This window comes from Phaseolus vulgaris, chromosome 1 (genome assembly GCF_051622355.1).
Source record: "Phaseolus vulgaris cultivar YP4 chromosome 1, ASM5162235v1, whole genome shotgun sequence".
In the NCBI taxonomy this organism is placed as follows: domain Eukaryota; kingdom Viridiplantae; phylum Streptophyta; class Magnoliopsida; order Fabales; family Fabaceae; genus Phaseolus; species Phaseolus vulgaris.
This window is the reverse complement of record NC_143498.1, coordinates 37,669,267-37,695,816: the sequence shown is the minus strand read 5'-3', so window position 1 is coordinate 37,695,816 and position 26,550 is coordinate 37,669,267. Positions and strand designations below refer to the sequence as shown.

General features: G+C 37.0%; 3 protein-coding genes across 3 annotated transcripts; 1 reads left to right on the top strand and 2 right to left on the bottom strand.

The window, feature by feature from the left end:
• Nucleotides 1-10,860: 10,860 nt before the first annotated feature.
• LOC137815914 (uncharacterized) lies at nt 10,861-15,637 on the top strand. The gene is made up of 7 exons (XM_068619021.2): nt 10,861-11,135; nt 11,229-12,105; nt 12,303-12,440; nt 12,566-13,477; nt 14,985-15,047; nt 15,141-15,230; nt 15,611-15,637. The coding sequence occupies exons 1-7, from the start codon at nt 10,861-10,863 to the stop codon at nt 15,635-15,637; spliced, it is 2,382 nt and encodes a 793-aa protein (XP_068475122.2).
• Nucleotides 15,638-16,949: 1,312 nt separating this feature from the next.
• LOC137815912 (uncharacterized) lies at nt 16,950-18,092 on the bottom strand. Its single transcript, XM_068619020.2, has 2 exons — nt 17,245-18,092; nt 16,950-17,076 (listed from the first exon to the last, which is right to left on the bottom strand). Exons 1-2 carry the CDS (start codon nt 18,090-18,092, stop codon nt 16,950-16,952), a joined length of 975 nt encoding a protein of 324 aa, XP_068475121.2.
• Nucleotides 18,093-20,135: 2,043 nt separating this feature from the next.
• Nucleotides 20,136-20,855, bottom strand: LOC137815911 (uncharacterized). The gene has a single exon (XM_068619019.1). The coding sequence runs from the start codon at nt 20,853-20,855 to the stop codon at nt 20,136-20,138; it is 720 nt and encodes a 239-aa protein (XP_068475120.1).
• Nucleotides 20,856-26,550: the final 5,695 nt, after the last annotated feature.

Below are 26,550 nucleotides of genomic sequence, written 5' to 3'. Positions count from 1 at the left end.
CGTGTAAAAGGAGGTTCGTGGTAAAATGTATTATATATGGATTTGGTCATAAGCATTGTATGTAACAAATTTAATTACCAAAAGCCCTTTGAGCACTAACAAGGTGACACAAAACCAATAAACCAAGATAAAACAATTGAAAGAACAAAGAAAGATAAGACGAAGAAGGAGGAAGCCTTACGTCATAGTGAGTGGAATGGTAGGGGGAAGATCTTTGCCCTAGCATGTAAGAGGAAGCCTTGCATCATAACGGGTGGAACGACAGAGGAAGAGCTTTGTCCTTGCAAGTAATGATGGGGTAGGAAAAAGCTCCCTCTTTGCTGTAGTGTGTGAGAGGAAGCATTGTGTCGACATTGTTGTGGTGGCTAAAAAGAACCCTTGTGTCCATTATCATCATCGTCGCTACTGAGAAAGAAGACAAAGAAAAAGGAGAATGAAGGAAACACACAAAAGGATTGCATTTAAAAAGATTTATTCGATCTGATTAGTGCCTAATTTCAGTAGTATTTCATATTAAAATATAGACACTTATGAGTATTAATTACTAAAATACATATAAAATAATCCATAATTTATGAATCTACACATTTTTACACATTTTATGATCTTTATTTGAATAAGAGCATTTTATTCCCAAATTTGGTTCCAGTGGTGTCATTATGTTCAAAATCTTTGGAATAAGTACTAACCTTTGATGAAGAGCCTAACCCAACACGATGAATCCCTTCCCCATCACACTCATTCCTACACGGCTACAGAGTTAGAAAGTTATATAATGTAAAATAATTTTATAATGTGAGTCATGTGAATATATTTTGGGCTTTGGGGTAAATGTGATTTAATAATATAAATGGTCCATTGGTTAATGTTCTCGCCGGTTGACTGGGTCGTCGACTGACTTCAGGTTGAATGCCCCTTCTGGATCTAACTCTTCTGAAGCCAAGTCCAAGCCTCCCTGTTGAGCTAGAATGAGGCTCCATAGAAACGGAGAGTGCCTTACCTGTTGATTACACTTCGACGATCAAGTCAGCTAGAGGTTACCAAAAAGCAACAAGTTAAGAAAGTGTGTCAAAAACAGCGTACCTTTACCTGTAGACTTACTCTCCTTTTATTGCCGCACATGAAACATGCAACAACTCTCCCTGGAGATAAGAAAATCTTAACTGAAAATAATCACATTAAACTTTTATATCTAATAGAAAAAATCACCTGCCATGGGCACCAAATGACCTTCAGGTGCTACCTGCAGACCCACTTTTTGTTACCAATGTATCTCCCTATCTTCCTAGGGTTAATAGAAACTAGCCACGTGCAACAAATATGCAACAGAAACATGCAACAAAATAAATATTGCCACATACTAACAATAAATATACACAATAGCAACAAGATTATATTCGTCGCCCAAAACATATATAAAAGTAGGTGTATATATTTGATGACTTTTTACGGCAAGTGCACCGCGTTTGTCAGAAGTAATAATTGTCCCTAAGGACGGATATCGATCCCACAAAGAACAGTGAATCATCGAGTACAATATTCGCTAAATATAACAACAGAACAATAAAAAAGAGTGTGAAGTGATTATGTTGGCACTGATCAATAAGAAAACAAACAAAGAATTAGTCACGCATACTTCTATCACCTTCCATTCTCCCAATTGGGTTACAATTCACTCTATGGTGTTTTCCTCTCAATCTGGCACCCTAAGGTTGAGCCTCTAGCCCTCTATTTATCCTAGTTTTCTAGGGTTAGGTTGTTTATTGTGTCGCGCTAATGGGTTAAATGATAAAACATAAAAAGGCCCAATCTTTCTTTCTTTCTTTTTTTCTTTCATTCTGGGACCTTCTATCTTTATCTTTTTGGCTCAAATCATTCATCTTTAATCCAAATCTCCAATCTTCCTTAGAAATCTGCAATTAACACCAAATTTGGGAATAAAATACTCTTATTCAAATAAAGATCATAAAAAATGTAAAAAGGTATAAATTCATAAATTAGGGATTATTTTATATGTAAATTAGCAATAAATCCTCATAAGTGTCTATATTTTAATATGAAATATTACTGAAATTAGACACTTATCACTCTCCCCAACTTAGAATCTTGCTTGTCCTCAAGCAAAGTAAATGAATATATTTGAATTTAAATATCAAACAGCTTAATTCACTAAACAACAGATCAAATTAGAAACTTATGATGCTTCCAAATTCAAATATAGAAAATTATAGACACAATCAATTTCCAGAATCAAATCAAAACAAATAAATGACAATTCATCAAGGAATATCTTCTCATATGCTCACGGGTAAGTGTTTGTTTCTCTCTATTTCCACTGAATCATAACAAGTCACAGTTGCTTTTCATTTCATCTTCAAATCACAAACATATTAGAAACATGAATCTTGAGGTCTTTTCCAGGGTTGTTATGAGGTTGGGCTTCCAAAAAATATTGGTTTTTCTTAGATAACAAAATGCACATATTAAAGAAGAAGAACATATCTATAATTCAATTATAGAGAACATATATGTTATCTAATTACCACTTTCTTTCGATGTCACATTTTCCCTCATTTTCTTTCTGACTTTTCATGATTTTCATGAAATTTTTTTATCTTTCTTTTCTATTTATTTTTCTTCTTCTGTTCCTTTTTTTTCTTTTCAATAATAGGAAAAGATTTTTCCTATTTTCAACTTTTTGACTTTCACAATCAGAACCAACCATTCCCTTTTCTATATGTATTGCATCTATGTTCTCCTTCCTTAAACATGCTAAAGGGTAGGAAATTATATCAATAAAGGTTAAGGTGCAATATTAACAAAAAAATTCTTGGCCCAAAGGGGATAAAAAAAATGGAATTCTAATATAAAGGTTGGCTTTTTGGCCCTGGCTCCTAATTAACACAAACAAATGCCTCAATCATCTTCATGCTCTTTTATGATGCAACAAAAATAAAAATTAAACAACCACAACTGTCAATTCATCAGTAAAACTCTCAAACTGTTTAAGGTTCACACACTCACTTGGTTTAATTGGTCTAATTCCTTTTTGTCTTGTCATTATCTGTCATAATCAATCATCCTGTTAAATTTATGTATCATACTTTTAACTACATTTGAATAAGGATTCAATCATATTTTCTTTTCTAACCTGTGTCTAATTCATCTCACTATTTAATATTTAAACACAAATTCTTTTTTTCCACGATTCAAAATTAATATTCTAGTTCTTTTTTATTTGAAAAAAAATAAACTAGAAAACAAACAAATTAAAACTGAAGTTCATTCAAGAAAGATAATTCAAGACTTAAAACGAACAAACTAACAAAACATGAAATTTATTCAAAATAAGCAATATAAACAAACAAACTAAACAAATAAGCAAATAAACAGAAAAAAAAAATAACCGAAAAATAAAATAGATAAAATAAGACAAAATTCAAATAACTGAAAAGAAAAGAGAATTAGAAAGATAAAACCATATTTTTGCTCAATCCTCTCTTCTTAAGAAGTCATCCAGCTTTTTGTTAAAATCTTTATCGACAGTCTTTGCTTCATTTGCTGGATCTGCCCCCTAAATAATAAAACCTGTCCCCAGGTCAAAATACATAACATAGGTTGGGTTTCCCTTGAAATTCTCCATGGTTTACCAGTTGGGCTTATTTGATAGGAGTGATTGGCTAGAAAGAATTTCCTAGCCACTTCATTATGAAAACCATATGTTCTCTCTCAACTGGTGATAGGTACCGTCATCATCATCTCTTAGTCTTTTCTAACTTCTCTCCTTGCTTCTTTTTTCTTTTCTTTTTAACTTCTATTCTTCCGGGTTGTCTTCTCAATTGCTCAATCTATAAAAACTTGTTTTCTTAATATCATAAGACAACTCAAGCAAAGATTAGTATAACAAGTAAATAGTTTTTTTTTAAAAAAAAAATGAAATAAAGAAAAAAAAAGAAAATTTAAAATAATAAAAGAAAGAGAAATAAATAGTAAATGAAAAACAGAAAAAAAAATAAAAGAAAAGAAAAAAAACTTACTTAAATAAAAACTAAAAACTAAATAAAATAATAAAACTATAATTTTTAACAAAGAGAAATATAAAATAAATAAAAACAAGAATAATATATAAAAACTAAAGATATACAAAATAAAATAAATAAAATAAAATAAAAATAACTAACTAACTAAGAAAACTAAACAGAATATATAGATAGAAAAAAAAAACTTGCGTAAAATAAAAACTAAGAATGAAATCAAAGAAAATAATAAAACTAAAAATAAAAACAAAAATAAAACAGAAACTAATAGTAATAAATAATAAATAAATAAAAACTACGTAAACTCTAAATAAACAACTTAAGCTAAACGTAAAAATAAAATATGATAAAACAAAATCCAAATAAAAATATAATAAAATCAAAAATCAAAATAAAATAAAATAATTACAGTAAAAAAAAAACTACGTAAACAATATAAAAACAAAAAATAAAGAATAAAATAAAATATAACAAAACAAAATCAACACAAAATAAAATAATTACAGTAAAAAAACTACCTAAACAATATAAAAACAAAAAAAAGAAGTAAAAAATAAAATAAAATATAACAAAACAAAATCAAAATAAAAGAAATAAAGTAAACAAATAAAAAAAACTTAAAAGAAAAGAAAAGAAAAGAAAATCATGTTGAAAATCATGAAAAGGTAGAAAGAAAAATGAGGAAAAGGGTGAAGTCAAAAGAAAATGGTGATTAGATAATACATATGTGCTATAATTGTGCAAAAGAAGATGAGCAAAACATTTTTTTAAAGAATCTAGAAACCTACCCAGAAAAACAACTAATTGATTATGCGAAACAACTAGTTGAAATTCTGCAACAGGATGAGCTACCTAAAGAATGGAGGATTCCTGGAGCTCTCTCTGTGGACAACATCATTGGGAAGATTCATAAAGGAGTTTTTACATGAAGAACCATATCAAACTACTGCAGGCACATGGATTTTGTATCCCCCAAGTTGAACCAAAGTCAATTGATGAAACTCTCAAGGATAAAAACTGGAATGCTGCCATGCATGAGGAACTAAATCAATTTATTCGAAATGATGTATGGTTACTGGTTCCTAAAACATATCAGATGAACATCATTGGAACCAAGTGGGTGTTCAGAAACAAGGTAGATGAACCAGGACTGATTACAAGGAACATAGCAAGACTAGTTGCAAAAGGGTACAATCAGGAAGAAGGGATAGACTATGATGAATCCTTTACACCAGTAGCCAGATTGGAAGCTGTGAGGTTACTACTTGCATTTGCTTGCATGAACGACTTCAAACTGTTTCAAATGGATGTGAAGAGTGTTTTTCTCAATGGAGTTATCAATGAGGAGGTCTTTGTCTCATAACCACCCGAGTTTGAAGATCATCAACATCCCAAGCATTTATACAAGCTGAAAAAAAGGCCTTGTATCGTCTCAAGCAACCCATATTTTCCTACCGATGACTATATTTTCCTGACCAAAACACGTGAAACCCATATCCTTACCAACCCTCCAAACTTTGAGTACCTCATACTCTTTGTTTTTCATCTCGAAGATTCTGTTGCAATTCTCGATTGCGCTATCTGACAAAAAGATAGGGACTGATCTCAACACCGGTTGCTGAACTAGATAATCTGCCTGAACCACCCTCACAACAACCAAATTGTTCGTTTTAAACGGAAAAGACACCACACCCTCACCTACAACCTCATGATGTACCTTGTACCTCTCCCCTGTATTGCCCACATAGAAAAGAACCATCTGTCCGAGCTGAGGTCGCACCCCTTCATCTACTTTTAATATCGGTACATCCGTCTCCTGACTAACTGCACCCAACCCTCTCTCCAATACTAAAACCAGTATCTCAGTTGGAGAAACCACTTCCTCTACAACTGTTGGGCCTGGCCCACAGAACCTCCCACCTGGAAGCCCTGCACAACAGTCATCAACGCACCTCCCCACGTTAATTTTTGCTTACTCTTTCTTCGTTGCGCCACTCCTCCTCCATCATTATTGCTGTAAAAGTGGGTTGCATGTGCCTCACTCCTACGTGGATTCACGTTTGGGTGCTCCTCATTAAATATGTTAGCTTCAATCACTCCCCCAACCACCTTATGACTCACCATGCCTTGCCTAACTTGGGAATTCAATACTCCACCATTATTATTGTAAAAGTGAGTTACAAGCGCCTCACTTGTACGTGGATTCACATTTGGGTGCTCCTCATTAAATATGTTAGCTTCATTCACTCCCCAACCACCTTATGACAAATCATGCCTTGCTTATCTTGGAAATTCATTACTCCACCAATATTGTCATAACTGTGAGCTGCTTGTGCCTCTCTCCTACATGGATTCATGTTTGGGTGCTCCATATTAAAAGCATTGACCTTATTCACTCCCCCAACCACTTTTTAGCATGAACCTGCGCTACAGCAACCTTAATGCCATGATAGCTAGCTACATGCAAATTACTACTACCTGGATCCATATGTAATTACTTCGCATTACATTCAGAACCCTTACTCACTCCCCCAACCACCTCATGACGATCCACTCCATTCTCCTCTTGAACATTCTTTGTTACTTCTTTAACACCATAAATGCAAATTGCATTCTTCACACCACTATTTAATCACATCCCCAACCACCTTTGAAGAATCCGAAGAAGCTTTTCTGCACTGCTCATGGCATGCCTCTCCTTGCTTTTCTAATAATTTACCATCCATAATTCCCTCCCCTACACCCAAAGCAACATTTACTACGAAATTAAAAGACCGTTTTTGTTGGGCCACACCAAGGATAGGTTCTGTCTGCACCTCCAAACACTGAACCGTCATCTCCTCGCCTTCCCTTCTTCCATATTCGTCGTCGAAGTATGAACCCACAGAGACCAAACGCTCCCTTCCACCATCATCTTCTGAGTTAACGACGAACTCCAGTACTGACTCGTCTCTCCACTTACTAAAGAAACTTCTTAGCTTATAATCTGGCGTACATGTCTCTTCTTCAAAAGAAATAGAATAAGAGAAGTCATTAATACTCACCTCCTTCTTCTCACATAGTGAAATACCTATCGAAATACTAACCCGTAGTCGAACATACTCCAGCACTTCCCTAGCCTCAGTCGCCTAGTCCATCTCTACCACCTTACCGACTAGTGCCCCCAACACATTCAAAACAATGCCTACTCCAAAGATGAAAAGGGATACCTCTACACCTTACCCATGCACACCTCTCACTTACTGTAAAGGAATTGTCCTAAGACACAACCGAAACGAACATACCAGCGAACCACTCTTTATTTTCTTCTACGAGTTTTCCAATAAGCCCTTCCTCGTCACAGGATAATAGCACAAACTTTTCCACCAGGTACCTCAGACGCACGAAACCGAAACCGCCCAAGACGAAGCTTTCTTTAACCAACTGCATGTTTGGTGCCTTTAAGAGACGCTCGACATAGCAGTTGTCTAACCAAGAAGAAGATTTCACCTCAACTGTAATCCGAGTCTATATCCCCTTTGAACTTGACCTACTTTGCAACACCACCTCTGCGAAAGTCAGCTGTTGTTGCGCCTGCTCCCCCTTCCTCTGAACTGTGCCGGTTTGCATAATCCTCTTCTTCTGTTGCACCTGCTCCCTTAACCTCCCAGTGGAATGGGGTTGCTCGCCCAGCTTCTTAGACACCCTTTTGAACCTACTATATTTGGGTAGATTCGCCCGTAGTTTCCACGTACCGATCCATATAACATCTAGCTTCTTTTCCAGCGCGTACATATCTTCCACTCCTTGAAATCTAACTAAACCAAACTTCCGGTTTCTAGAATTAAGCTTTCTAGAAATGAACACGTCCAGAACCCGTCCCCACCTCCGAAAGACTTTCCACATATCCTTTTGAAGAAATTGTCTCGGAAGTTTGTGAATGAAATTATTCTCTATGAGTAAATCCTAAATAAGCTAACTTATCATCACACACATTTCCTTCACGAAAAATATGAGTAACCCTAAATCTAATTTTTCTACATTAATTAAGACAAGTATTCCATTGATTACGAAGCATCCACATAACATTAGTCCTAACAGTAAACGCAATACAAACCAATGAAAAATCTCATTCAAGCCATACATTAATCAGCCCCATCTTTTGAGTTTCCTCTATAACATGTATAACTTCATAAAACTCAGCAACCATAGCAGTTTAAACTTCAAGAAATGCAGAGAAAACACTAATAAACTTCTCCATAATCCAACGGAAAATACCTACATCCACAAGTAGCAAGACCAGGATATCCCATCAGTGTTAATTTTAACCCAGCTTGGTGAAGGGAATTCCCATCTAACAGGAAAAGGACAAAGAACTTTACTCGTACGAGTATTAATACAAAAAACTTAATCACGTCGTTGAAATCCAACATATCATTCTTCATTGAAGCTTTAAAAGAATTTTCCACTAAGTACAACTAATTAGAACTATAATAACATAAATAAAACCCACTTAAAAAAATAACACCCATTAATTTTCTACTTATCAATCAAACTTCACATTTTCCAATTTTTCACTTAGTTATTATTGGACAATGTTATCCATAATAATTATCTTCACTCAACAAACTCCTCTAACAAATACACCATTGAGAAACCTATATTTATAGTAAAAAAGAATACATTTATTACATCAAAACAAAATTAGAATAAATTGACAACTTTAGAAATAATAAGTTGAGTTAAAAAAATATAAAAAACTAAAATATTATTTAACTTATTTCAAGCACTGCTACACTCTTTTTACACATTTTACATAATGGTATTTTGTTGATTTATACATAAGTATTGGAACGTCTTACACATTTAAATATCGATTTATCTTCAGAAACTCACATCTACACACTGTTTGTTTATGGATATGATAAAGGAGGAGGGAGGGGTGAGCGGGAGGAATTTATGTTTGGATCAGTGTACTTGAGGGTGTGGACGCGGATAGGGGAGTGGGGTGGGAAGATTTTTTCATCCTCACAAAACTAAGAAGATTTGCGCGGAATAGATTCAGGAGAAGAGGGATAAATCAAATTTTACTTTCCTACCTTTTCATTAATTAATTCTTAATATTTTAAAACAGTTTATAGTGTCTAGGCTAAATATTTTTGATAGTTTTGTTTGTGCCCAGAACCATCAAGTGTGCCCAAAACCAGCAAGTGTGCCTAGAAACATTTAAAATCGATTCTGGTGGTTGTTTTAAAGAAGCATAATCGATTTTTCGAATTTTTCAAGTACAGAGAATCGATTTTCGTATCTTTGTAAATGGTGCAGAATCAATTTTCAATTTTTTTAAATGTTGCAGAATCGATTTTCGAGTGAAGGTTGATTTCAAAGAATCGATTTTGTGACTTTTAAAGGTAGAACGAGAATCGACTCTCCCTTGTAGGAGAAAAGTGGTTGAATCGATTCTCTTATTTTTTTTTTCAAATTGAATCTTGGGTTGCAGTTGGTTCTTTGCTTCACAGTATTTTCTTTTTTCTTCTTTGCTAGTGCTCTTCACCTTCAGGTAAGTTGTTAATTATTTTTTTTCTAAATATATTTAGAGTTTTTTTTTATTAAGTGTGTTACTGTTTTTAATTTTTTAAAATATATTTACATTTTTTCTATATGTTACCTGTTTTTATTTTTAATAAATGATATTTATATTCTTTTATATGTGTTTATTGTTATAACTTTACTGTTTTTATTTTTTATATTGTTATGTGTTTAATGTTTTTACATTTATTATTACAAGGGTTATGAGTTTTTTTATGTGTTTATTATTTTTAGTTTTCATAATTGTTGTTTACATATTTTTTAGGTGTTTACTGTTTTGTTTATTAATTTTAATTTTTGTAAATGTTTTTATATTTTTTATTATTATGTATTTTTACATAATAAAATAAAATTATAATATAAAAAACATATATAGTTATATAAAATAAAAAATATATATAATAATAAATATTATTTTCATAAATTTTAATATATTTAATAAATTTATTTGAATTTAACATAAAATTATTTTTTATTACAAATTAACAGTAATTATGAAATATTATATGTTAGAAAAAATAATTAACTCAAACCTAAAAAAAAAACTCATTATTAAAATATTTTTTAATAACAAGGATAAATTTGTAAACTTACATTTTTCATCTTTAAAATAATTTCTAAATTATTTACTAACTATCACATCATTCACAAATTTCAATAAACTATAATCACAAATTCACTCTATCATCCTTCAATCCAAACAACGTCACACATCCTCTCTAATTCACTCTCTCCTCCTGACAAATTCTCCCGTCAATCTAAACAAAGCACTAGTGACAAATAGTTGAATGAATAACTAGTCAATGATAATTTTAGAAAAAATATTTTGAAACATCTCAATTTAATAAAAAAATAAAACATCTAAAAAAAATTATAGGATAAAAGGTCCACTAGACATAATTTCAACAATATGAAATGGTTCCTAACCGTCAAATTACAGTATTTAAAACTAAGAAGTTGAAAGAAATGTCCGACATCTCACCTGTAGTAACTTCACATTCATTAATTTCAGTAGGGGTTGGATCAAAATTTAGAAATATAATTATAGTTTTACAATAAAATTCTAAACCAAAAATTCAAAAACAGGAAACTTGAAGATGTCATTAAAAGACTAGATAGAATCTTGGTGTCCGAAGAGTGGCTTCATCTATGGCCTGCATCTAAGCAGTATGTACAACAAAGAGTGGTATCAGATCACTGTGCTCTTGTGATGAAGTCGTGTGTTAAAGATTGGGGGCCTAAACCGTTCAGGTCTATGGATGTGTGGCTTGCGAAACCGGGTTTTAAGGGGATGGTAAAGGAAAAATGGGGGTCGTATCTTGTTCAAGGTAATAGTATGTCCATACTCAAAGATAAATTGAAGCTCCTGAAGGCTGATATAAGAGTGTGGAATAAAGAAGTGTTTGGTTGTATGGAATCTAACAAGAAAAATATAGAGGCGGAAATAGAGGAGCTAGATGACAAAGATGGTAATGATGCTCTGGAGGAGAATGGTAAGTTGAGAAGAATGGAACTTTTCAGTCAGTTGGGGTTGGTTGAAAAAAAGCTAGAATCCATATACAGACAAAAAGCAAGGGTGAACTAGATCAAGTATGGGGACATCAACTCAAAGTTCTTCCACAGTGCAATTAGATGGAGAAGACTTAAGAATGAGGTTAAAGGGGTTGAGATTGGCACTCAGTGGTGTGAGGAACTGGAAGTTGTTCGTAGGGAAGCAAATTCACTGTTTGAAAAGAGGTTCACGACTACACAGGACTATGGAGTTAACTTGGGTTCGGTGGAGTTTAAATCCTTATCTTCTGAGGCTAGCAGGAATATGATAACTAGCTTCTCTGAGGAAGAAGTGAAGGATGCTGTGTGGCAGTGTGGAGGGTCAAAGAGTCCGGGTCCAGATGGGTTTAATTTCAACTTTATCAAGTTTTGTTGGGATGTCATTAAATATGATATTATGGCAGCTGTGCACATTTTTCACGCTACGAGATCCTTTCCGAAAGGTTGCAATGCGTCCTTTATTGCCCTTGTCCCTAAGGTTAGGGATCCCTCCTCGCTTGATCAGTTCCGACCGATATCCCTTGTAGGTGCTATCTACAAGATCATTACCAAGATTTTGTCACGTCGTATGAAGAAAGTTATGTCGTCGATCATTGATGACTGTCAATCTGCCTTCCTAAGCGACAGAGGTCTAACGGATAGTGTTGTCATGACTAATGAGATTTTAGAAGAGATCAGGATAAATAAGAGGAGTGGGGTCTGTTTTAAGGTGGATTTTGAAAAGGCGTATGACTCCGTCAGGTGGTCTTTCTTATTTGATATGCTTCGGCGGTTGGGGTTCCATGACAAATGGATCTCGTGGGTTAAAGGATGTATGGTGTTGTCGAATGTGTCTGTTTTGATCAACGGGAGTCGTACGGAGGAATTCAAACCATCTAGGGGGTTGAGACAGGGGGATCCCCTAGCCCCCTTCCTGTTCTTAGTGGTTGCTGAAGGATTAGCAGGATTGGTGAGACAAGCGTTGAGAACGAACGTTCTCAGGGGTATAAAGGTGGGAAGGAACAGTATTGAGTGTTGTTTACTTCAGTTTGCAGATGATACACTTTTTATTTGTGAATACTCTTTCTCGAATATCTTTGCTATCAAGGCAATCCTTCGTTGCTATGAAATCCTGTCTGGTTTAAAGTCAACTTTCACAAATCGAAGTTGGTAGGCATTAGTGTTGATAGCTATGCCCTGAGCACCTACACGAAGACCCTAAACTGCAATACCATGCGGCTACCCTTCCAATATTTGGGTGTCGAAGTGGGGGGAAATCTGAGGAAGAAACAGTTTTGGGAGCCGGTAATTAAAAAATAGAAATCAGGCTAAGCTCATGGAAAGGGAGATTTTTATCTATGGCGGGTCAGATTTGTCTGCTAAAGTCAGTCTTCACAGCCATACCTTTGTTTTACTTATCTGTCTTTAAGGCCCCTGCTACAGTACATGACAGAATCAGTAGCTTACAAAGGAAATTCCTCTGGGCATGGGGAAAGGAAACTAAAACGATCTCCTGGGTGAGTTGGAAAAATGTTTGTAGGCCTCAGGAGGAAGGAGGGTTGGGGATCAAAGAGATTAAGAGTTTTAACACGGCTCTCTTGGCGAAATGGAAATGGCGGATTATGAGTGATGAGGGAGGGAAATGGAAAGATATTCTTCTATCTAAATATGGTACAGAAACAGGGAGAGGTAAGGTAAGGCAGAGATACCAATCATGGTGGTGGAAGGACTTAGCCAAGGTCTGTGGTGAAGGGGTAGAAGAAGAATGGTTCCACAAGGCTATTTTGTGGAAAGTAGGCGATGGAGGCTTAGTCAGATTTTGGGAGGATACGTGGTTACAAAATAACAGCCTTAAAGTCTTGTACCCCAGACTCTACTCTTTGTCCCTCGATCAGGGTAAGAAGGTGGAGGAGGTAGGAGGATGGGAGGACGGTAGGTGGCGGTGGCGGCTAAACTGGAGAAGAGACAGGCACGAATGGGAGTCAAATCTGGATGGAAATATGCTCTCAAGCTTGAATACGGAAGTTATATGTCAGGATTCTCATGACCACCTTGTTTGGAGGAAGGATCCAGCTGGTATTTTTTCAGTGAAATCAGCTTACTCTATCTTGGCTAACCATCAAGATATTGGAGAAATGGAAGGAGTTTTTAGTACATTATGGCAAGCAAAGGCCCCGCCCAAAGTACTTCTAACAACGTGGAGAGTCCTTCACGACAGAATCCCTACCAGAGTTAACCTATATAGGAGAGGAGTGCCCGTGATATCTCCTCTATGCCCTTTCTGCAGCCTATCAGAAGAATCATCCCAACACCTTTTCCTTGATTGTGCTTTTGCACAACAAGTATGGTCCCGGTGCTACCGCTGGTTGGAGTTTTGGGGGTCCATAACAACGATATTAGGAACCATATGTTAAACTCTCACTTAATCCATCTCTCTAACAAGCAAAATCAAGTGTGGATAGGAGTATGGGCGACAATTGTCAGGTGCATTTGGGAGCAGAGGAATCTGATTGTATTCAAGGATGGGGTACCAGACGCGGATGAAATTCTCCAAAATGCCCAAGTGCAATCGTGGTTGTGGATAAAACACAAGACAACAGATTTCTCATATGGGCTATCTGACTGGATCTTGAATTCAAATCAGTGCCTCCATGTTATTCGTTGATATTTCATTCCCACAAATGCCTGAGAAACGTTACTGTTGCGGGTTCAGGTCAACGCTGAGATGTACTATAAGTTGCTGCGCGGGGTGCTCTAGGCAGGTAACCCCAGTTTGGAGTGTTTGTGACGAGTATTGTAGCAGTGTGTAGAAGCAGGTACTGAGCAGATAATAATCCTAGACGGTAGCAACTTAGGATCGGTTTTGTATCAAGGGTAGTTAACAACTCTCACCAAGGCAGCAACAAAGGGATGACCATGGTTATCCAAACTGCAGTAAGAATAACAAGGGGCAGGGGAGGAGAAGGGAGGCAACACATGTCAGCTGTTGGGGTGAAGTTTTTGACTGTCAGGAACGGGTAGCAGAATAGGGGAGTGAAAAAGGCAAGTTGGCAGGGAGTAATTAGACAAACATCTGTTTTGGGCTTTGTTTGTCATGTTCTAGTGATGTTGTTTATCTCGACTCAGCTGGCTTTGGAATCTGTCCAGCCAGATTAAGGGAGCATAAATATTGCTGATGGGAAGTAGAAGAAAGTATTGGTCCGAGTAAAGAGGTTTTAAACCTGGAGCTGACTACGAAGTGGACAAGTCCTAGAGTTTTAAGAGGCCCAAGGCTGGTGCCGAATGGAACCTAGCGGCTGTCTATGCATGGGAGATCACCTTGTTTGTTAGAGAGGCCTTGATTGTATGAAGATTTGGAACTGGAGCAGAGACATTCTAGGACACTCTTATGAGTTGTTGGTACTAAGCCCGGATGCCCAAACCTTTTAGTAAAACTCTTTGAATTCTCTTAATTAACTTGTTTGGTGCTGTAGTTGGAGTGGAGAAAGCATAGATACATGACGTTGGTTAAAATGGTGGGCGAGTGTGGAGGGAGAGAGAGAGATGGCCCTATAATGTTTTGAATCCAAGGGGTGCTTCCTGGTGCAGGACATATGCCTTCTACGCTTAGGTGGGGTTCGGTGGTTAATACCTGCTAAGGCCACTTTGAAGGGTGCAGGGGTGAAAGAATTGTAGCCAAGTATGTGGTGGGAAGGCTATACAAGGACACCTAAGAAGGTTGCAGGGGTTACAAGTAGGTGCTGGGAGGATGCATGCAAAAAGATGGAACGTAGGAGGTGCTACGTGCCAAACAAAATATATTAGCCAAGATTCTGTCAAGTAAGAGGGTCTTGGTTCTTTGAACCACAGGATGAGTATTTGGCCAATGTATTTGGAGCACGTTCTGGCAGGCTATTCGGGATTAGAATAGAGGTACAAATGTTGTTTTAGCAGCTGTGTGGTGTAGCTTGCTGGGACATTTTTTTTCCTGCTTCTTCTGTTGCATGATTCTATATTCCTTTGTAGCTTTTTAGTATCCTTGTTATGTTGTTTCATGTTTCCGTGGTGATATTTAACTATGATCCACATGTGGCTATAGCAACATATGTTGCATGGGTTTGTATAAGGGTTGGGACATCCCTAAAATGTCCTGTTAAATTTAAATTTTATTTTTTATGAAAAAAAAATACTTTAATTTCTAAATAATTACCATTATATTTAGAATCAATTTGGATTATTTTTTCAAATAATAATATAGTAGAAGAAATTGAATCAAACTTCTGTTGTAATGTAAAAGATACTTATACATTGTACTTATGTAGTCTACTTAATTCCTTTTATTTTTCTCCTAGTACTTTAAAAAAATTATATTCAAACTAATATTCTAATTATCAAAATATGTTGCTACTCAATTTCATGAATTACAGATTAAGTTATTAAATCATTTCAGCATCTTAGTTGAACAATATCAAACATTTGGCCATTTCTTTTGGCAGGTGATTCACTTGTGGCACATTTGCTAACTACAACCAACATTAGGCAATTATAATAGTTTGTACACATTATAAAAAAATAAAATTTTTTTAATAGAGATTATTTATGATATGTTAATATAACTCACGAATATATTTAATCAACAAGTACTTTTATTTTTTGTTAAATTTTAAAGATTTTGTACTAACCAGCACCTAAATAATAGAAATTAGGAATTACTCTGAAATCACTTTAATAATAAATACACTTAAGAAAGAAGGTGACCTACATTATTACTACAAACAAAGTAATCATTTTATTTGGAATTTAGATAAGTCTATGAGTTTATAAATACTTTAATTATATAAAAAATAGATTTATCTGATTATTTATTAATTTATATCCAAATAATCTCTATTTATACCGATTTAAATGTTTTAAATAATTTTCTCTACATCCACTCATTTTAAACTCATCTTGAATAAAAACAAGTATATTTTAAAATCTCACGACAATACTTATATTCTCAAACTTAAATAAATAAATAAAAATAAATATTTTTATATTATAAATAATTAAAAAACATATACTTCTAATATTTTATTTTATTTTGTTTTGTTTTTTTCTCTCTCTTTATTTTTGGTTACTTTTCCTCTTTCTCTTCCACTAAACACGTAATCCCTCACGCGTACTGATTTTCTAACGTGTTTTAATCATATGCAACTTGCTTATGGTTCTAAAATTTTGCAAGAGTGCAACGCTATTCCCAGCTAAGTTCTGAAATCACGCGTACTGATTTTGCTGCTTTGAGAACGAAATCAGTATTGAAGTTCAAGGGAGATAGTAAAGAATTACTTTTGTGTAAGCACTTTTTTTTTTATCAGCAAAGAATTAATTAAACTAAAAACGGAACACTTAAAGGGTATCCCAACCCGCATACAAAAGCACTTATACCTAGGAACACACATAAATCTGTAAATGACTTAGAAAAAGAGCTATAAGTGACCCCTTCCTCCCAAACAATCATGACCTACATAAAGTCCATTGGGCTTCGGCAACAGGGGTAGACAAGGTCCCTCTCTTCCATTCATTCCTAGTACATGACACCCACCAAGAGGTATGACATAGTCAAACAGCAAGGTAACAAAGGCCAACGTCTGCAATCAACTACTTACCTCTATGTTCAACAAAGCATCCACAAAATTCCTATGTTCCCATCAACAGAGAAAGAACCTGTTATCACTACCTGTTATGGTATATAGCATTGGGTGGACATGACGTTCCTACTATCCTTGCACCATTCCATTCCATATTTGCACCATGCCAACCCAAACCTGCACCAGAAAACTCCACAACACCACCTTATACAGAACCCAACCACTGCAACACCCTCGTCAAAACAGGCCCAGGCCGTTCCACCAAAACGCCCATAACCAACACCTCCAACCATTCCATCTGCGCCTTAGCGTGCACCTGTTTAACATTGTACCTGCAAACAACAGAAATGCCCAGGCTATTGAACATCCTACTAGCATCCCAGTCTTCATTAGACCCTTATGCCTTTCTTGATCTGGAGTACTCCACGATGATCCTTTACTTATAGCTCTTAATACAGAGCATTGGATTTAAGACCCAGTCCACGAAAGAGTAATTGAACCTGGATACCCTATACTTCATCCATAACCAAGATTTCAGCTGGGCTTGCTGGAACATCTTTTCAGCATCTACAACTCCTTGCTTGAACACAACCAAGTTCCTATGTTCCCATACACTCCTCACTATGGAAGCCCATATGCCTTTCCAAACCATCTCTTGTTTGTTACTGACATGAGTTAAAGAGAAGCTTTCGAAGTGGTTGTGCAAGGCATTATGTTGAACAGAGAGTATGCCGATCCATCTAAGACACAGGTCCCAAACGCGCACGACCACATCACACTCCAAAAATAAATGTTGGCTGGATTCCACTTTAGAATGGCAAAACACACAGGATGTGGATTCCATCGTCACCCCCCTCCTACTCAAACATTCTCTAGTTGGTAGTCTATCCAGTATGGACCTCCATGCAATAATTAGAACAGAGGGAAGGGCCTTAGCCTTCCAAAGGAGGTCGAAGACACCAATACGAGTGCCATCGCCTCTTATGCTCTCATAAGCTGATTTCATTGAGAAACATCCCTTATTATTAACCCCCCACACCCGAATGTCTTGCTCCTGCCTTTTAATAATAGTCCTAGATATGTATGCTTTTAGGTCCTTTTCCAACACCGATTCCCACTCAAATCTAGCCCGCCTCCACCTTAAGTTCCATCTCCATACATCCCCTTCCCACCCGCCCACCTCTTCCACTGTTTGACTCTGATTACACGATAGGGAGTACAACCTGGGAAATTCGGATTTGAGGTTGGTATTCCCAACACATACGTCTTCCCAAAATTTTACTCTGTCACCGTGCCCTATCCTCCAACTCATTTCTGCTTGGAACCATCCCTGTCCTCCACCCTCCATGCATACTTTATGGAGATCCCTCCACCACCAGGATTGCAACCTAAGTGATGAGTGCGACCCCTCACTTCCTTCTTCATATTTCGACTCCAAAATGTCCTTCCATCGTCCTTTTTCATCCGAGAGTCATCGCCATTTCCACTTAGCCAGCAAAGCATGATTGAAATCACGTACATCTATGATCCCCAGTCTTCCTTCCTGTTTTGATTTGCACACATTTTTCCAACTGACCCATGAGATGGGCTTCCTCTCCTTCCCCCAACCTCACAGAAACCTTCTTTGAATACTATTAATGTTCTTACAGACCGATTCCGGTGCTCTGAAAATAGATAGATAGTACAGGGGTATCGCTGTGAGCACTGATTTAATAACACAGATTCTTCCTGCCATTGACAAGAACCTACCTCTCCATGTGCTTAGCCTAGTTTCCAACTTATCAATGACTGGCTCCCAAAACTTCTTCCTCCTCGGATTGCCTCCCACCTCAAGCCCTAGGTACTTAAAAGGAACTGCCATCTCCGCACAATTCAAGGTCTTCATATAGTAAAGGATATTATTCCTGTGTACATTGATGCCTGCAATCTTTGATTTGTGGAAGTTAATCTTGAGGCCAGAAGCAATCTCGAAACCCCTAAGGACAGCCTTTAAAGTCACCACATTGCTGAAAGAATCCTTACAGAAGAATAAGGTGTCATTAGCGAACTGTAGAATACTTAACTCAACCTCTTTCCTCCCAATCCTCAAACCGGATAGTAAGTTAGCCTTTACAGCTTGCCTTACAAGCCCAGTCAAGCCTTCCGCTACAATCAAGAAGAGAAACGGAGCAAGTGGGTCTCCCTGCCTCAAACCTCTCTCAAGTTTAAATTCATCTGTCGGGCTCCCGTTCACCAGCACAGAGATAGAAGCACTTTCCAGACAACCCTGGATCCAACTGATCCACTTCATATGAAACCCTATCTTGCGCATCATGTCGTAGAGGAATTCCCATCTAACCGAATCATAGGATTTTTCAAAGTCTACCTTTAGACATAACCTGCTTTGCCGTCGTCGTCTGATGTCCTCAATCACCTCATTAGCCATTAGAACACTGTCCAATATCCCCCTATTCTTCAGAAAAGCCGACTGGCAATCATCAATAACCGTGGGCAGCACTTTCTTGATCCTTTCAGCTAACACTTTGGATATAATTTTATACACAGCACCAACAAGTGAAATAGGTCTAAAATGATCAAGAGAGACAGGATTCCTAACTTTAGGAACTAGTGCAATGAAAGACGCATTGCACCCCTTGGGTATAAAACCTGTTTCATGAAACAAGTTCATCACTTCCATAAGATCTTCCTTCATAACCTCCCAACCCTTCTTTAAAAAATTGAAGTTAAACCCATCAGGTCCAGGACTTTTTGATCCTTCGCATTGCCACACGACATCCCTTACTTCTGACTCAAAGAATCCCTCTATCAGCCTCAAGTTATCTGTCATAGATAAAGACTTAAACTCAACTGCATCGAATCTTACCCGTAAATCTTTTGTTGCTCTAAATCTGTTTTCAAACCACCTTCTTGCTTCAGCACGAACTGTACTAGGCTCTTCACACCACAATCCTCCTATCTCCACTCCCTTCACTTCATTCCTGCTTCTTCTCCATCTCAACGAAGAGTAAAAGAACTTTGTGCAGGAGTCCCCATTCTTAAACCAGCTGACTCTGGTCTTCTGGCGCATAAGAGACTCAAGCTTATTATCAACCTCCTTCAGCTGGCCTACTAACTCAATCCTCTTCATTCTATCACAACCCAACAGATTGTCATTGCAATCTTGACAATCATAGTCCTCTAACTCCTGTAGGATCCTCTTTTTAGTTGTCTCCAAATTACCGAAGATGTCCCTGTTCCATACTTTTAAATCTCCCTTCAACCGCTTCAATTTGTCTTTAACCTTCGTGAAACTACTCCCTTGTACTGTGTATGTAGTCCATATATCCTTCATCATTTCCATAAATCCTTTCTCTGCTAACCAGACATCAATTGTTCTGAAAGGTTTAGGACCTCAGTCCTTGTCCACAAACTTTACTACTAACGCACAGTGGTCGGATACTTCCCTACGTTGCACATACTGTTTGCACAAAGGCCACATTTGCATCCAATCTTCCGATACCAACACTCTATCAAGCCTACTCTTCGCCTTCCCATTGGAATTAAACCAAGTAAAATTCTTACCGACAAAAGGAAGCTCGATCAACAAGTTGGCGTCAATGAATCGGTTGAACTCTCTTATTTCACTTAATTGAGAGCCCATTTCCTGCGTTCCTTTCCTTTCACAATGACTTCTTACTGCATTGAAATCGCCACAAAAACACCAGATCAGATCTTGGGATGCAATTTTGATGCGTGACAGCTCCCCCCACAAAACCTTCTTCTCCCTCAAGGAACAGGCGGCATAGATATTGACCACCACACACCTACAATTAGCTTTCACATGCTGCCCAGAGACTGCTATATACCCCTTCCCCATAATGTGGTTGTCATAGATAAAAGCATCTGTGCGCCACATAGATAGAAAACTTCCCCCACCATTATCCCTTTCGTAATGCACCCATCCAACATTGTTATCCCCCCATAGCGAATAACACCTCGCATCCGAGAACTGAACCGCTTTAGTTTCTTGTAAACAAACAAAAACCGCATCCTCTCTAGTTATAATGTGCTTCAAGTACCTAGCTTTGATACCTCCCCCCAGCCCTCTTATGTTCAAATTTATTATTATCATGACAACCCATCCTTATCCCCCTCCTTGGCCAGTTTCGCAACCCCCGTCTCTCTCTCTTCCATACACACATATTCTTGGACGACTTCTTCTTCAATCCCATGACAGAAAATCCCTGATGTTTTTCCAATCTCCCACAACAGTGCTGGTTCAGCCCCATTGCCTTGTTCGCACAGCCGAGAATTATAGTTATAAATGTCTCCATCCGAGATCGAGGCAGAGATCTTACCTTCTTGGTGATGCTTGGACGGTGCGGAGAGAGCTTGTTTCTTGTGTAACCTTACAGACCGCCTCCTTTGGGGTAGAGATGAATCCCTCAAATCAGTGAGCCCTTTCTCCTTACGCTGACGAAGTGGAGAAAACCACAAGCCTGTAATTCGTTCCGAGTGGCCCCTTGGGTGGTTTCCCCCTTCGACCGCAACGCCTTCTCCATTCCTCTGATACTCATCTTTCTCCATTGACCCATACTCCCCATTCTTGTCAAGCTGCATGCCTTTCATTGACCGTGCAACTCCCTCCCAATTCTCTTCAGTGTGTGAATTGCAATCGTTATTACGTGCGTGCGCCTCCGCTATTGCCCCCTGCATCCCACGCACGTAACCTTCGCTTCCTTCCTTTCTCCCACAACACTCCCTAGCGGGCCTTGGCCCACCTTCAATGATAGAGAGAGTTTGGTCCCACCCCGTCCCGGATTGGGCCTCCAAATTTCCTACTTGGCCCAGTCTGTTATCTTTGAGCGTTGCTATGGAAGATACTTCAATATCTACTACCACTTTAGCCAGGTCAGCGTGTACAGGACTACTACTATAGGCCTCGGTGCACACAATAGCTGAAAGAAGACCTATTTCAGCACCTTCCGTATGCGTCCTTCTCTCACGTACTTTTTTCGTGAAAAAAGAACAGCTTTTCCCCTGATCATCTCTGATCCCTGAACTTGATTCCTTAAAAAACTGCTCTTTTGAAGATGTTCCCAAAATGCCCCTTGCCTTTGCTTGCCCTTCGTCCTCCTCCTGCCATGAACGGATGCACTCCTCTTCCCACTGTCGGAGCTCATCCTCGCCACTTTTAATCGATAAAGAAGATTCTTCAACGTAGGTCTCCGAAGACGATTCGTTAACCGTTGAATCATAGATATTGCACTTGCACACGCCTCTGCCATCTGTAAAAAATTCCTCCTCCATGACAATGCTACACAACATATCATTAAGCCTCATACTTTTCACCCACCTTAAGCTATGACTTAGAGAAGTGCGCACCTGAAATCTAGCGAACTCTACGTTCTTCCAGGATAACGTAGCATCATCCACAGACACCAGCGTTACCTCTTTGCCCACCACCTTCGTAAACCCATCCATGTTCCACAAGGTTAAGGGCAGCCCGTAACACCTCACCCACACACGTTTATGGTCCACTACAAAAGCTGGCGTCCACAACTTAATACTAATGAAGACACTATCCATCCATTGCTGGTTATCCGAGCAGAAAGCTTCAATATCCACCCCTTCTTTTGGTGTCAATAAGGCAAAATTGTCCCCCAGAAACCTTACTTGCATCATGTTTAGGCCTCCTTTTATGAACTCCTCCTCCACCTGGTCGAAGCTTAAGTCTTCCTTGAACTGGCCTATACTACTTCTTACCATCCATGGTAGCGACTGTTGTAGACATTTGACCGAAGGTTCTTTCCAGCTTGCCTGGCTTGCCCCTGTAACCGCTTCAACGAAGGACCTACTTCCTTGCTTCTCCACCCATACTTGTTTTCCATTCTCCACCCATGCTTGCTTTCCATTCTTCTCCCGACTAGTCTCGTTTTCCTTCTGTTGCTCCTTCCCTTCCCCCCTGTGCCTCCCCACATCTATGTTCCTCAGAACCCTTCTACCATACCTTTCGTTTTCCTCCTGAGTCCTACGGTATTTTGGGATGTTGACGTATAGTTTCCGGTTTCCAACGATTATTTGGTCTAGCTCACTCTCAAACCATCTCACATTTCTAACGTAAAAAAATCTCACAAAGCCGAACCTTCTCCCCCATTTATTCAACCTTCGAGAGACAAACACTTCTTTCACTCTGGCCCATCTTTGAAAGACTTTGAGCATATCTATTTCCGTATAACCATTTGGAAAATTGGAGAAAAAGAACGTTGTGTAATCCTGTGATGAACCATGGTCTCCATGTCACTTTCTGGTGTTTACGCCCCTCTCATGCTCTATCTGTAAAGTTGGCACATTAAAAAACAGTTAATGAAAGCTATGAAGGTAGCTTGTAGGGTGCATCACTCCCATCCACTTATTCCTTCTCATCATGTTCATGGAGTGTGTTCATGTGTCTTGGTAGAATGAATCTGTGATCAGTAGTGCGTGAAACAAAGATGAAAACCAGAGAGCAAGGAGTAAGTTTTGCGAAAAGACTATTCCATAACCTATATTATCTTTACTACTGTGCTGTGCATTGTTTTTATATATTTTGTGTTTTTAACGATCTCTTCTAACTTTGTAGGATTGACATTTTGGCTCATTAATTTTGTTATTTTTTTCTGTTTCTAATAGACAAGACTTGTATTTTTACTTAGATTTATCATTTGGTGAATGTTAACTAAGGTTTTATGTTTTATAGGAGATATATTTTTTATTATTAATTAGAAATTCAATGTGTAAATAAATTATAAAGAAAAAAATTTCTTTGACATCACATACTGGAAAAACATATATTTGACACCATATTATAATATTTAAAATTAAAAAATAAATTAAGTATAATTAAAATATTACTTTATTAGTTTGTAAATGAATGTTTTCTACTGTTGGTTTGTGATGTACTACCCAATTATAAAATAACAATTGGATTATTTATATACTTCTAACTATTAATGAAAATAATACAATAATATTACATATATTACTAATGTAGAAATAAGTTGGTGGTTGACTTTGATAAGTAGATATAAAAAATATAGAATTAAAGAAAACGTGTGGGGTCTATCTATATTAACAATTCTTCTGGACTATTTATGACGTCTCTAACATTTGAATTGAGGACTCTTCTTGGAAGTAGCTTTCTGGGAGAGTTGTTGGAGAACCCCCGACAGAAAACGTGTGGGTCTATCTATATGACTCGGTGAATGTAATTGTGTAAGTATTTTTTATTTAAAATTTACTCGTTTTCCTTTAGTTTTTTGAACATGAAATTTTAGTTCTATATAAAGTTTTCATCACATTGAGGTTTCTCTCATCCAAAAATGGAGGCTGTCTGTTTGAGATGGCTGAAGAAACCAAAGGTACTGAGATGTATAAGTCTTGCTTCATTTGTTGTTGGACTCATCTGTTATACACTCAGTTCCACTTTCAACCATTCACTGGGAAACTGGACCTGGTGGAAGATGCTTCTTTATATTGTAATCAGCTTCATCATTTACCTTGCCGTCTTGTTCGCACCGGCAAGGTCCAGCTCCATCTCTTTCCGGCTGGAAGTTCATTTAGCATTTTTGGTTCTTATACTCACTTCTGTTTATTCCTTTTTGTTAGAGAACGTGGTGAAGGGTAAACCAGATGTATACAGCCTTATCTCTTGTGCTGCTTTTGCTATCATGTCGCTTGGCTTGTCAAATCTGACTCAATTCGGATTCCAGATTGATTTACTACATTTCTTCTGTGAACTTCTAATAATACAACTCTTGATGATGAAATGGTGGTCAGGCTTTGTTGGAGCGGGCTTCAGTTATTGCCTCCTCCAGCTTCGTTTTTATACAAGCAACAGAGAAGTTGATCCAGTCAGAGTAAGTAGTGTCAGTCATGTTATTAACATGCCACAAGAAGGTGGTACTGATAACGTCACTCAAAGCATCTCACATCCACAAGATGACGTCAACTTGGTGATGGATGACCCTCCGTCGGAAATTACGAGGCACCCCATTAAGAATCCAATCAACCTGAACTTCGAACGGGCAGATTCCATAAGTACAGGGAAAACTTCGTCCACACGGGCAGATTCCATAAGTACCTTGAAACCTTCGTCCACACGGGCAGATTCCATAAGTACAGGGAAAACTTCGTCCACACGGGCAGATTCCGTAAGTACAGGAAAAACTTCGTCCACACGGACAGATTCCACAAGGTTAGAACCCACAAGGGGAGATTTACGACGCATCACAAGTGCAAAGTTTCGACGGGAGCCTAATGATTTACCTAGGAATCCATTTAGCCGTGCTGAAATCCGGGAGCCTAGAGCGAAAACAATTTTTGGTGATAACATCCAGGAGCCTAGTGCGAAAACAACTTTCCGTCATAAAATGCGTCCGCCAGATAGCTCTGCCAAATATAAAAACTTCTAAGATGTTTTAGGATATATGTCGGTTTAGGATATATTAATATTTTAATAAGATATCACGTGTTTTGTTTTTTAGTTTTTCTCAATCATTGTAAAATTTATAGTTTTCTTCTATATTAAGTTTGTGTTTTTGTTTTGTCTTCTTTTCAATTTTATTATTTTTATTATTATTATTATTAATATTAATAATATTAATATTAATATTAATATTAATATTAATATTATTAATATTAATAATAATAATAATATTAATATTAACAATAATGTAATAATATTTTTCTAACTTAATAATTATTATCTATCTATTTATTTTTATATTTTTACAATCTTAATTTAACTTGATCAAATATGTTGTTAAATAAAATGAATATTTATTATAAATATATTTTTGAATTATATTTTTTTTGAGAGAGTATTGTTATAATTTTATTTAAAATATTTTTTTATATATTTAAATATAGATTGTGATTAATTTTAGTATTTTGTTTATTAAAATATTGATCAATTGGAATTGAGTATGGTTGAGGTTAATGTCTTACATTCACAAAAATAGTTTAGGATGTAATTATCTGGTGTAAGTTTTTGCACAGTGATTAGAGAGAACGATGAATAAGGTGAACTGAGTTTGTTTATCACATGTGAAATTTATTTATCATATGAAAAATAAAATCGATTACATTAAATATTTTGAACAATATAACATTGGTAACAGAGACCCACTAACCAATAAAATTGTCTAACCTAAAACATATATTATAAATATTGTACACAACTACGGGTTCGACTGGTTCACTGTGATAATTATACACTGATAACAATGACATTAGAGAAATTCATCTTCGTGTCCTCCATTGGGGTCACTTCACACAAACCTCGTGCACCACCCCATCGAACAACAACAGTAAGCTCAAAATGTCAGAAATTTATTCAATGTGCAGAAAGTTAATAGTAGGTCACTACTTATTCCTACACAAGTCACCACTTATTCATACACAAGTCATCACTTACTATGACTAACTACATTTATACTAAGATTAGAGAACTTTTTCTCGGTGTCCTCCACTGAGGTCACTTTACACACACCTCATGCACCACCCCACCCAAGAACAATATAAAGCTCAAAATTTCTAAAACTTTTTCACTATGCAGAAACTTGGTAGCAGGTCACCATTTATTCCAACCTAAGTCACCACTTAGTGTATCTTTCACTAACTACATTGACACTGAGATTACAAACCTTGACATTGGTGTCCTCTACCGAGGTTACTTTACAAACACTTCATAAACCACCCCACCCAAGAACAATAATAAGATTAGATTTTGAATTATTTGATCAGTGTGTAGAAACTTGGTAGCAGGTCACAAATTATTCCTATAC